The sequence below is a fragment of the Pholis gunnellus genome (assembly GCF_910591455.1).
Source record: "Pholis gunnellus genome assembly, chromosome: 7".
Lineage (NCBI taxonomy): Eukaryota > Metazoa > Chordata > Actinopteri > Perciformes > Pholidae > Pholis > Pholis gunnellus.
The window spans coordinates 10,299,214-10,312,422 of record NC_136533.1 but is presented as its reverse complement, the minus strand read 5'-3'; the positions used below and the strand labels follow the sequence as shown (position 1 = coordinate 10,312,422).

The 13,209-nt window shown below is 42.4% G+C and overlaps 2 protein-coding genes across 2 annotated transcripts; both read left to right on the top strand.

The window, feature by feature from the left end:
- Window positions 1–252: 252 nt before the first annotated feature.
- LOC306698998 (uracil nucleotide/cysteinyl leukotriene receptor-like) lies at window positions 253–1,308 on the top strand (the record flags this gene model as incomplete). Its single annotated transcript, XM_079163499.1, has 1 exon — window positions 253–1,308. The coding sequence occupies exon 1, from the start codon at window positions 310–312 to the stop codon at window positions 1,306–1,308; it is 999 nt and encodes a 332-aa protein (XP_079019625.1). The 5' UTR covers window positions 253–309.
- Window positions 1,309–2,417: 1,109 nt separating this feature from the next.
- On the top strand, window positions 2,418–12,330 carry slc17a6a (solute carrier family 17 member 6a; the record flags this gene model as incomplete). Its single annotated transcript, XM_079162876.1, has 12 exons — window positions 2,418–2,503; window positions 3,984–4,239; window positions 4,681–4,799; window positions 5,716–5,830; window positions 6,810–6,897; window positions 7,135–7,221; window positions 7,838–7,980; window positions 8,064–8,213; window positions 10,451–10,583; window positions 10,669–10,779; window positions 10,871–10,998; window positions 12,001–12,330. 12 exons carry the CDS (start codon window positions 2,418–2,420, stop codon window positions 12,328–12,330), a joined length of 1,746 nt encoding a protein of 581 aa, XP_079019002.1.
- Between the last annotated feature and the right edge of the window lie 879 nt (window positions 12,331–13,209).

The following is a 13,209-nucleotide window of genomic DNA, read 5'->3' as shown; positions in this document are numbered from 1 at the left end:
GTTCAGGTAAGCTGGAACTGTTCACCGTGATTTTACACAATCAGGTTAAGATTTAAATATAGATTTTAACAGCATTGTAATTAGGGAAAAATTATTGTTCATAAGCTCAGGGCAGATATCATGTTCATATCTTTAATGTTTTGTGCAATCAAACCAAAGTGTTAACAATGAAATGCAGCTTTATATGAAGAATAAGACGACATAAACTATATTGTAATACATCTGCATTGTAAACTCATCCAGCATCCAGAGGAAGCCTTCTGCGACCTGGTCACACATCAAAGTCTACAGGTGGTCCAGCTCTACGTGATGCCGTCCTTCTTCCTGGCGGTGCTCATCCTTGGGCTTCCCCTCAACCTGCTCTCCCTCTGGGTTTTCCTCCACCGCCTGCAGCGCTGGACCCGCAGCACGGTGTTCCTCTTCAACCTGACCCTAGCTGACACCTCGTGGCTGCTGGCCTTGCCTTACCTCATCAACTACCACCTGGACCAGCTCTACTGGAAGCTGGGGCAGCCGCTCTGCACGGCTGTGAGGATGTTTTACCACAACTACTTCTACCTCAGCATCTTCTTCGTCACCTGCATCAGTGTGGACCGGTACCTGGCCATCGTGCACCCGCTGCGCTCTCTGGTGCTGCTGGGCCGGAGACAGACCTGCCTGTTGTGTGTGGCGGTCTGGGTGGCCTCTCTGGTCCTCAGCATACCTGTTGCCATTATGAGTGTGATCCAGACTTGCCCCGGGAGCAACCGCACCGTCTGCCCCCTGTACCCACTGCTGAGCGAGACCGGGGGGAGCCTCCCCTTTTCCCTCTTTTGTTCCATCGTCGGCTTCCTCTTCCCGCTGCTCTCCATCTGCTACTGCGGCCTGCGCAGCGTCAGAGAGCTGCGCCACCGCTCCTGCCGCCCCGACCCGCTCAACAAGCAGCGGCGGCTCCGGCGGGTGCTGAGCGCAGCGCTGGTTTTCTTCGCCCTGTTTTACCTGCCCTACCACATGAGCCGCAACGCGGCCATCGTGATGCGGGCGGTCTATCCTCACAGCCCCGCCTCCTGGCGGCGCGCAGACCTGGCCTTCGCCCTGGAGATGTGCATCTGCAGCCTAATTTCCTGCGTGAACCCTCTGTTCAGCTGCTTCATAGGCCGCCAGTTCAGGAAGGAGTTTAACGGCCCTTTTGCTGCCATGTTTTCCCAGTGTCCAGGCACGCAGGTGGCCTCAATGATATCCAAGCGGACCCGGATGACGGTGAGGAAAAGGCCGCGGATGTCTACTGTCACACCTGCGTGCGCACTGTCTGCACCTGGATCCCAATGAGCTGTATAAATAACTCAATAATGTTCTTTGAAACTGTATAGAAAACCTCTGTATGTCCTCTGTTTGATCAACTGCTTTCTTTGATTGGAGGAACAAGATAAATACACTATATGAAACAATGTCTCCCTTATCTCATTGAATCTCAGTTTGGTCTCCTTAACTTCCTTACACAACACTGCCTCTCCGTGGTTGACTGCATACTGTACTTCACGGTCTGGTTCCACGTGTGTGAATACTGTTTCTGTCATTCAGTGAAAACATTTTTTACAATCCTCAGTATATTCAATTTAGTGAAAACAAATGTTTCTATAAATGGGTCCAGGTTGAACAGTGTCTGTACGCGCAGCAGGTCAACCTAAAACCAAGCAATAACCGGATGTAAGGGAGGGTAGTGTGGGGGGGAATCAATGCTTTGTGCCTGCTGCAGCAAGTGATTTATGAGTGGTCGGAGCTCATCCTGAAATCCTTTTTATTTAGTTAGATATAAATGAAGGAGAGAGGTTACGCAAGTGGCAACTGTCGCTGTTCACACATTTTACGTAGTAATTGAATTAGAGGAGAGGAGCGTCGGAAGCGGAGGGAGGAGGGGCGCTGCGCGGAGCTGCTGACAGGTAGATGAGCTGTGCGCTGTCCACGGTGCTGAAACCTCCTCCGGCTGCTGCCTCACCGGAGATCTTCACCTCAGATTAGACCGGAGCTCCGCTGACCTGCACCAGCTGAAGATTTTCACTTTTCCACCTCGATTTCTCGAAGAATTCTAAAAAAAAAGAAATCCCCCAGCCCCCCTCCTAAAAAAACAACTTTCTATTTTCTGTGATGCTATTTTCTAATCGCTGCCTGGATCTTAAAATGGCACTGCATGGATTAACATTGCGCAAGGCAAAAGCGGAGTTACTTGACTGCTGTTTTGTGACTGTGAAACCAGCCCTTTCAGACTGAACGTGTTCCCTCTCTTCTCCATTTTTCCGGCTCATCTCTTCAGGACATCGAGACGTTTTTCTGCTTAAAAGACAAGAGCGCGCTATTTGGATTAATATCTTAGCAATATGCTCATTAATGCAGCACTTCCATTTGTTATAGTATTGTAGAATTTCATAGCTCATTTGGATATGGAGCCGGGCGCGGAGAAAGCTGCCCCTACCACCAAGGAGGGTATAAAACAGATCGCAGGAAAGGCCCTCGGGAAAATTTACAGGTAAGGCAAAGAAATCCCCATTTCTGCACGTCTTTTGATTACAGAATAATATCTGTCATGATACATTAAAATAGGAAATATCCAGATGTCACGATCACACATAAGAATAGCACACATAAAACATGCACTGGCTTTAAATGTGCTTATTACTGAATTACATTGAAATCAAGAGGGAAATCTCTTCTTTATGAGTTGGATCACGGACAGGATGCTGAAAGCAGAGTCGTGTGGCCCGAATATTTAAGGATCAGCTATTTCCCTGGAGGATGATCCCCTCCACCAGCTGCCGTGGGTGTTTTTTAATAATTAATGAAACAGAACGAGTCGTGACACAAGGTCGGAGGATATCTATTACCTTATGTATCCATCTGTATTAATCCAAGATCGATGGACTTCATATTAAGTGTCTTCCTTTATTCGTTATACTGTCAGGAGGACCTAAATGAAATGTAATGCAAAGGAAAACTGATAACTGACTTGAAAGAAAACAGCTCTTCAATTTAAAATCAGAGTAAGGGAGCAGGATGTATAAATCACATGTATGGAATTTAATAATGTGACAATTCCGATTGTGAATGCGAATAAAATTGTCTTTGGTTGAAAAAAACAATACTTACACAAATCATCTGGAAACACGTAACGTTTATAAATTACACATATTTTAAATGATTATTTGTTCAGGCACACAACATGTATTTTTTGTTCTTGAACTTGATTCCAAGCTGCAACACAGAAACGTGACTTCAGAAAAAAGATGTTGGTTTCATTTAAACTGTCAGGCCTTATTTTTCTGGATGAGGCCTACACATTTCAATGTTGTCTTTTTTTTATTAACTTCACATTTCTTTCTACACATTTTAAGTGGAAGCCAAAGCAAGATGCCAACCCCACATTTGTGATAGCTAATTAAAAAACGATAAGGGCAAAATTAACTCTTGACAACGATGATGCTGATATTGCTGCAATGCGGTATGAATATAATTCTTTCCTCGTTTGTCAACGAGTCTTTCTTTCACAGAAACATAGAGAATTTCAGCAGGGAACGGGGAAAAAAAGCAGATTACCTCAGAAGGCAGCAGGTTTTGAATGGCCTGAGCCAAATTAAAAGATGGAAATAAAGACATTGTCAAGGCCTGTCGTTGAAAGAGCACGAAGTACTTAAGATGCCAGTTTATTTAATCTGTAGCATTAGCTGCAAACAGCATGTGAGATGCATGTGAATAAATACATCAGTATAAAAGTGTCAATTTTGTTTTTGCAGAAAATCAACGAAATCACACATTTTCCACTGATAGTTCTCGCTCCTTTAAATGCAGCTAAATGTGCCTGGATATTTGAATGCATACACCGAAGTGTCGACATTGAATTGAATCTAATATATATATATATATATATATATATATATATATATATATATATATATATATATATATATATATATATATATATATATAATATATAATCTGCTCGTGTCGTGCAGGAGGCTGGAAAAGCGGCAGCAGACAGGTGAGGGGATCGAGCTCACGGAGGATGGGAGACCCACGGCGGACCAGGAGCGGAAGAAGCCCCTGTGTGACTGCACTTGCTTCGGGCTTCCGCGCAGATACATCATCGCTATGCTGAGCGGGATGGGCTTCTGCATCTCCTTCGGTATCCGGTGTAACTTGGGTGTGGCCATCGTCAGCATGGTCAATAACAGCACGATCCACCAAAACGGCAAGATCATCATCACAGAGGTGCGTGGTGACTCCTCCTCGCACGAGCCCACCCCACGTGTTTAATAAGTGATGAGGGCCAGAGCCAATAGACGGATCGATAGGTTTTAAAACACACCTGGAGAACATCAATTGAGCTCATACGTACTTTTAAATTGTATTTATTGTGCTGGGCCTTTATTATATAGTAGGTAGAAATGAACACATAGGTTTATTTATCGTTATATGTAATTTTCCTTAAAAATCTGCTTATTGTGTGCTTTGATTAATTGATCGACTGTTACTGGTATCTCTACAAAGGTATTGAAGCATCAAATAAAATAGATCTGATATCTTACTGATAATGTTTTTCACAATGACACACTTAGATCGAAGCATTTTGATTACACCTTTAACAATTTCACCACGTTACACTTGTCTTAGATGTAATTAAAATGTGTCTTTATCTTTTTCTTCTGAAAGCAAGCGAAATTTAACTGGGGCCCAGAAACCGTGGGGATGATTCATGGCTCCTTCTTCTGGGGCTACATAGTGACTCAGATACCAGGAGGGTATATCTCCTCAAGACTGGCTGCAAACAGGTAACTGGAAATAATCTACGACTGGATAGTGTGGGTGGGGCTAAATATCAGTTGTATGTTTCTATTTATAATTTATAATGGAAATGTAGGTGTACTATTTGGATGTCGGTCACATGGTTTGAAGAAAGGAGCCTGACCTTACAGCAGATATTGGGGATTTGGCTGATGCCCACCAGGCGTGCCTCCTCTTGTTAATGAGCTCCCATGGGACCACCGTGTCTAATCCTTTATGTTCAGAGGCATGGCAACCACATCAGCCAAAGCCCTGCACTGTGAAATGTGGCTCTAAGTAATGATTGTAGTATGATTTCAATGGCCATACCGCCTATAATCACATTATTTCACTATAACAACTGACTAGTCAGCTGCAATTAAACAAAATGATAGAGAAAAAGAACAACAAATATGTAAAAACTGTAGAACAGTAACACATTATAACAATAGCACATTAGAAACCCATGTAACTACAGTATAGTCGTGAGGATGCTGTAAAAAGCAACCAAAGTTATAAAGATAAGGTTGCAGTATAAGCCCTTATCCACATCATAAGGTTGTTAGATTTCTCATGAGGGAAATGAAACCTAAATAAGATGCAAATCTTTGAAGAGCTTCATCATGCCAAGTCAGCTGAGCCCACTGAGGCCTTCTGTTGCAAACACCTCCTGTCCCCGCTCCACTGTATGAATAGTGTGTGTGTGTGTGTGTGTGTGCCATCCAATTAGGATTTATTTATCTTCCTCATCAGTGATAATTGTCCCAGTAAAGAATCCCACAGTTTAACATTGTTTTGATATGTTGTATTTATTATCTGATGTTTTATGCTTGAATCAATATTGCTACTGTGTATCTTCTTTGAATAAGATGATCTTGTTTTGATGATATTCTGACAAATAATCCCGACACATTGTTTATCCAGAGTTTTCGGTGCTGCCATTGTGCTGACATCCATCTTGAACATGTTCATTCCCTCTGCCGCCCGGACGCACTATGGATGTGTCATCTTTGTGAGGATATTACAAGGGCTGGTGGAGGTACGGATGCACAGTTTGCACATCAGATCCTGACCTTTAAAATACTCAAAAATGATGCCTCATTATCAAGCTGAAAGCTAAACTCGACCCTAATGAAATTGTCCTGACATTCTGTCTTTGACCACGCTTTACAGAAATCCTCTTGTTCTCACAGATCCTCAGGCTTTCTATTAGAATTTGCACTGGAAAATGAAGCCCCATTATGGAGAGGTTCCATTTATTATACTGTACATAATTGTCAGATTAGTGCACAAGCATCATAAACCCCTGAATAGCAGGGCTTGTGTATGTTGGTTTACTTGTCCAGAACGGCTCCATGTTCACATAGAAACATGCATAACAAAAGACATAAAAACCACTTGATGCGGGCGGCACCGCAGCGCAACAGAAAAGATTTCAGAGCGAGAGATGCTATTATTAGACTGAAGGTTATTCTCCTTTGTAATTTTGCTTTGCTGTATTTTCAATAGCAGCTCATGACCATTGAGAGAGCGAGCCGCCTGTGCTCAGCGCCCATCGACTTATTACTGCAAATTAAACATTAGCATTTCAGGGTGTCTCCCGCTGCAAGCCCCAGCAATTTGTGTCTATCAATAGTTGATTGTATGCCACTTAGTGTGTAATGAAGATTTAATAGGAACAATTCAGTTTTTTGTTCATGAAGTGGGTGGTCAGCCCGAATCTGCACTGACTTACACCTAACCCATTAGTCTCTATTAGAAAAGGTCAGCTACAATGCATGTCAGTTTGTTTGTTATTAAATACAATTTGTCTTGTATGTCTTCGGCAAATGAGAACAGACTAGGTCAATCAGGTAGAATCAGAATATGTAAACTCTATTGAGTGAAAGTGGAAAAATAGATGTAAAATGTGTTGATGCAGGAAGGTTACTCTGATTGAGAAAAAACACATTATGGTTAATGGAAAATGATCCTTGTGTGTTCAGACTGTGACTGTAACGTCATTTGTCACCGTGCAGGGAGTGACTTATCCAGCCTGCCACGGGATCTGGAGTAAATGGGCTCCGCCGCTGGAAAGAAGTCGTCTGGCAACCATCTCCTTCTGTGGTACAAAATCTACACGTTTCTGTGACTGACTCATTAGTGTCATATCGATTTTTAAATCAGATTACTTCATACACTGAAATGTAGGTTTAGAATGACAAAATATTGCTCCTGAAATGTGTGTGAACGTGCACTGGACACTTCTGTCACTAGACACTGGGACAACACTGCACAACACTGCAGTCTGAATAAGCACCCGGGATCAAATTCTGCTTGCTCATAATATTTAGTCTTGTTCAGGATCCTATGCTGGTGCAGTGATAGCCATGCCTCTGGCTGGGATCCTGGTCCAGTACTATGGATGGTCCTGTGTCTTCTATCTGTATGGTGAGTATCACTGTCATGAGTAGATTTAAGGCCAGAAATAACATTTATTTTTACAATCAACACTTGGAATGATGAAGGCACTTGCAAATTGTTTCTCATCATCGTCAATTTTGAAATGTTGGGCTATTTTGCTTCCATAACATATCTTCTTTTTATTTTATTATTTGCATCTGTAGTGTAGACTCTTCTAAAATCACCAAAATCTAGCTTTAATAGTGCCTCACTTGCATATTTAAACACAACATATCAGACAACAAATAATTGTCCTAATGTAAGCAATCAACTGGGCAATTTCTTCAGTTCATTGAAGTTAAAAAAAGCATCTTCTCACATTCTCACATATTGTATACATCAGTTTGTATTAGCTCCTCATTGAAGCTGTTATATGATATTGACACTGAGTGAGTTCACTGTTTGTTATGGCTGCACCATCTTAACACATAGAAATATTCTAGATATGTTGTGCATTGTTTTATACAGATTTCCACTGATATATTTGGTGTCTTCGAAAACGTTGGCATCTCCACTAGAATTAACAGAAAATGTTCTGTGGGTCAGAGTTTGTAATGACGGACATGTTTGGTTCTTGACGCCATCACTGTGATGATCTGTTCAGGATGCTTTGGGATATTTTGGTACATGTTCTGGGTCTTGGTGTCCTACGAGAGCCCAGCGGAGCACCCGACCATCACCGACGAGGAGCGCCGTTACATTGAGGAGAGCATCGGTGAAAGTGCCCAGCTGATGGGCGCAATGGAAGTGAGTTCCCAATCTGTATCCATCGATTCGTAACGCCTCGACAGGTGCTGTATGTCCGGCTGATTCTCTGTTTGTCTTAACAGAAATACAAGACCCCCTGGAAGAAATTCTTCACCTCCATGCCCGTCTATGCAATCATCGTGGCCAACTTCTGCAGGAGCTGGACCTTTTATCTGCTCCTCATCAGCCAGCCTGCATACTTCGAGGAGGTGTTTGGCTTTGAAATCAGCAAGGTAAAGAAAGCCCCCATGATGACTGATGTCAGCCAAACAATGTTAACACCGTGTGATTTAACGTTCAAGATTACAAACTAAGATTTTCTCAGCCATAAAATGATCGGTCTTATTAACGGTTAGCAAATAGCTGGTGAACATAGTGGAGAATTAAGCAGCTATTAAAGAGACAGATATTTACCTCAGGAGTTGGTTGAGACCAAAAACAGAGCTAAACGAGTTTGACTCATCGTGACTCATCATGTGACACAGAACACAATTCATAATGAAGGATAATGTTGCTATATAACTGCCGGATGCGTAATAAGCAACTGTTCATCATCTCAACTTAAAAGGTGACGACATGTTAATGCATTGTTCAAAACTTCAACTGCTCAAAAGTGCTCCATAAATCAGTTCAAATTTGAAAATGTTTTATTCGAGTCAACCTAAAATATATAGTTTGTATGAGTTTAGTTAGGAAACCTCCCAGCATGCACCAGGGCTGTCATGTCCAGATACCCTGAGACTTGTTTTCTGACACTGCGTTCCAAACTGCATACCTTTTCTTTTTTCTTGTGGTACATACTGCAGCTGCCCTTACAAAGTACGTACTGTTGCATGCAGTATGCATTCAACTGGGACATACTACTACTTCCATATTCAACATGGAGCCTTGAACTTGGACCCTCTTGTTCATATATCCGCTGTGCAGAGGGCTGTGGGTCAGAATAGCCAGAAAGAAGCATGTTGGCTTGCATACTGCAAAACATGACCGGATGTAGTAGAACATCCTTGTACAGTATTTTTGGCACACTGCATTTGACACACTATGTATTGCGACATATTCAATCTCTTTCGGGCAAACTAAATAGTATGGCGGTATGGGTTTTGGAACGCACAGCCTGTTTTGTGTTTTCTGTGCTGTGTTTTTCCTCCTGTGTTCCTGTACTGCCTTTCCCATCTTTGCCCATCTACACACCTGGTCTGAATCAGCCTCGTTTGTTCTTCTCAACCAATCAGCTCCTTCCCTGTTCTAAGATTATTTCCCCCTGCCAATCAGGTCCCTGCCTGTTCTCCTGCCCAATCACCTCATTCACCTCACCTGAGCTTCTCCGCCCATCTCTCCACCTGCACTTCATCCCCTCATTAGATTATTTTGTATTTACGTCCTGGTTTTCAGTTCAGTCTTTGTTAGATCTGTGTTTTTTGTTTTGTGATTATCAGTTTGCCTTTTCTGCACGAACCACAAAAGATTATTTTCTTTGAGTTCTTATTGCCTGCAGTCTCCTGCATAAAGGCCTACCCGCTCCACCCTTCATGGCTGATATTAAAGACTCTGATATAATTCTCTTTGAATGTGCACCCTGCTTGACAACAGGTGTTACTGTGTTAAACATAGAGGGCTGGAGGAATACGCCCTACAACTAAAATGTTGCTCTTATGCCTCCCGTTTTCAGTTGGATGCCTCAAATAAGGTCTAAAGCTAAGGATATTTAAACGTTTAGTTCTACGTATGAAATACGTCAATAAATACCCCTCTCGTGAATTTGTAAGTATCTTAAAAAAGGAGGTTGCTTACAAGTGGTTAAATGTGACTACAAAACGTTATCACGCGGACTAGTCTGCCTTTACAGCGTCGTTGTGTATTATGCGTCAATTTATAGCCTAATGATAGCGTTTTACTTTCGCATTCACACTGCAAAAATCATAAAGTGGTGTTTATTGGTGTGGATCATTTTGCTGAACAAAATGTGCAAGTATCATACACTTGTGTTTGCCATAGAGCTTATTTTCTGCAATAATCCAAAATCCAGTGAAACATTGCCATTGTTTTTCTGTCGAGGGAACCACACTACGTCATTCCTGCAGCACTCTATTGTGTCCAACAATGTGTCTTGTTTTTGCATTGATAGCATTCTGAAAGTTTGGGTGCTGTGTTTTGGTACTTTTCTGATCATACTGTCCATGAGTGAATGTGTCAGACAAAGATTCCAGTTAATCTTAATATTTCATCATCTTTACCTTCCCTGGAGAGCGTGAAGCATGAATCAAGCTGGTTTGGCAGTTGTAATTCAGCTTCAGGATGGGCTGCTGTGATTGCTGCAGGTGAATTATTGCTCAGACGTGACACTGCCGTCGGAGGTTGAAACAGACACAAAGATTGGTTCTGAGAATAGAAGAAGAATCACTTTTGTTTTGACAGTTTATTTGTAGTTGTCACAACTGCTTCAGACAAGTGTTTGATGGTTTCTCAGGTTGGAATAGTGTCAGCGCTCCCTCACTTGGTCATGACCATCATCGTGCCCTTAGGAGGCCAGCTAGCGGACTACCTGCGGACCCACAACATCATGTCCACCACCACGGTCCGGAAAATCATGAACTGTGGAGGTGAGGCTTTGATAATCAGCTCTCTGTCTGTTGCCGTGATACTATAGAAGTATTTCTCATCAGGTAACTCTCTTGTTGTTTTTAGGGTTTGGTATGGAGGCCACTTTCTTGCTCGTGGTTGGTTATTCTCACAGTAAGGGGGTGGCCATCTCTTTCTTAGTTCTGGCGGTGGGTTTCAGCGGATTTGCAATATCAGGTGAGTCTCAGAGCAATGGATTCTAGTTCAAATTCCTTTGCGCTACTCAGAAGAGCACCACGCTCAGAATACTCACTCTTTGTTGCTGCAGGTTTCAATGTCAACCATCTAGACATCGCTCCTCGCTATGCCAGCATCCTCATGGGTATATCCAACGGGGTGGGTACCCTGTCAGGGATGGTCTGCCCTCTAATAGTGGGAGCAATGACAAAGAACAAGGTGAGTCATTTTTATTCATTCAACGATGTGAATATTGATGCAGATAGGAACTTTTAAAGCCCCTGAAAGAGTGGTTTCAACGAAATGTGCAACAGTTGAATTCAAAGAGTTTAAAGTCACGAAATGAACCCGGTCTCACTCCCAACTCACCAAATACTGACAGATGGTCAGTGTCCCTCAGCATCTAATACCGACGTATGGAGGCACCCTTTAGCGTGTGTAAGGGACGCCCTGTGCTTTCAACCAACTACAATGTAAACTCACCCTCGTCAATATGAGACGATCACTCAAACTTGGCAGTGGCATACAGCAAATACAGCACAATACAGAGCTGTGGACTGTTCACTTTTAGCTGCACTTCCTTCACCGTGTCATTAGATCAAAAGTAGGATAACCACATTATGTAGAAATGTGAACCAAGTGATTGCCTGCTGAAATCAAAACACACTATTGTTCTGCTGCTCTGTTGCTCTGCTGGCTATCCATCCACAAGCTAACATTCAAGTGCGGTTCATATGATGGTCAGAGTTAGCTAGTTGCTCCAAATCACATTTGATTGGATAAATGTATGTAACTGCTGAGTCATCAAGAAGATTTTTATGATTTTAGAGAGAAAAATATAATTTTTTTAAATGTATAAAATAGACATATTTAGCATGTAACAAGAGATACATGAAAAATTAACACAGGGACACAAGATTATAAATTGGTGAATCTATTTTTCATTTCACTGTTTATAACAGTCAAAAGCTCGGCTTCATCAGGACTGAGTGGATGTAGTTTGATCATATTTGACATTTGATATTGACAGACAACCCCACAACTGTCATTAGACAAAAACCTAAATACAGGAATCTCTCATGTGAAACCAAAGCTTCGGTGACTGTGGCAGAACATTTCGGAGCCCACTGCTCATGGTAAGAAGTCAGTTGAGAAAAACACACGATCTGAGCCTTATTAAAGAAGTGACTTAGCCTGGCTGCAACTATTTTCTGTCTCTAGACGCGGGATGAGTGGCAGTACGTCTTCCTCATTGCTGCCCTGGTGCATTACGGGGGAGTGGTGTTTTATGGGATCTTTGCATCCGGGGAGAAACAGCCATGGGCCGACCCTGAAGAAACCAGCGAAGAGAAGTGTGGCATCATCGATGAGGATGAGCTGGCCGAAGAGACGGGAGACATCACGCAGGGCTACGGCGCCATGGCCGCTCCGGCTAAAAGCTACGGAGCCACTGCACAGCTCAACGGAGGTTGGGTTCAGGACTGGGATAAGACGGAGGAGTATGTACAGGAACCGGCCGGAAAGATATATGCTGAGCGCGGCTACTCTTAAACCAGATTAGTCCGTTTACAGAAACAGACTCTCCATCACGGATTGCACAACATTCACTTAGATATTAAAATCCATTCTGTGTATTCAAGTAAAACGGTTACTAGTTTCAAAGAGCCAATGTAAACAAATAGTTTATTGCAATGCAGAACAATCCTCATTAGATTCTGACACGTCTCTCATCACATCTACCTACTGTAGGGCTTCACTATAAAGAGAGCAAAGAAAACTGCAGGCCTATGTTGTACTTCTTAGGCACTCAAACCTCATCAATCTACTTGAACAACATGAACCAGATGACACTGCAGTTGACCATCGTATAGGGTCTTTCTCTGAAATACCACTCTGATTGCACTGAAACTATAAGTATTCTAAAACAAGATTTTATTCTGTTTCTCAAATGTGTTTTATGTACTGTATATACCTGTATACTGTTTCTGTGAGACTATTGTGGATTTTGGGTCGTTGATCTGTGTTAACATTAATATAAAAGGCCATATTTTTCATGGACAGTACCTTTTCAGGGAGATGTCTGCTTGCAAAAAAAGGTCTCCTCGAGCGAGGCCTATAATACACTATAAGACAAAAATAGCGTGAGTGAAGTTGAACCGTAGAGTTTTAGTGTGTGTTTGTTGCATGAATTTGCTCAGATCAATGTTTCAGATGCAGCCGCCTCACAGTCATCGATAGTCCTCATTCGGCTCGCTGCTTTGTTCTTAGATAAGCGTCTTCTGCCATCATAAATAATAAGATGAACTTTCATAATCAGGTGCCAGTCGTGATGTGAGACAAATCAAAAAAAGTTTTGAAGGCGATTGCTCAGAAGGCATTGTTTATTGATGTTTGGTGTGCACTGCAATAAATTCTGTGTACCAGCCGCCA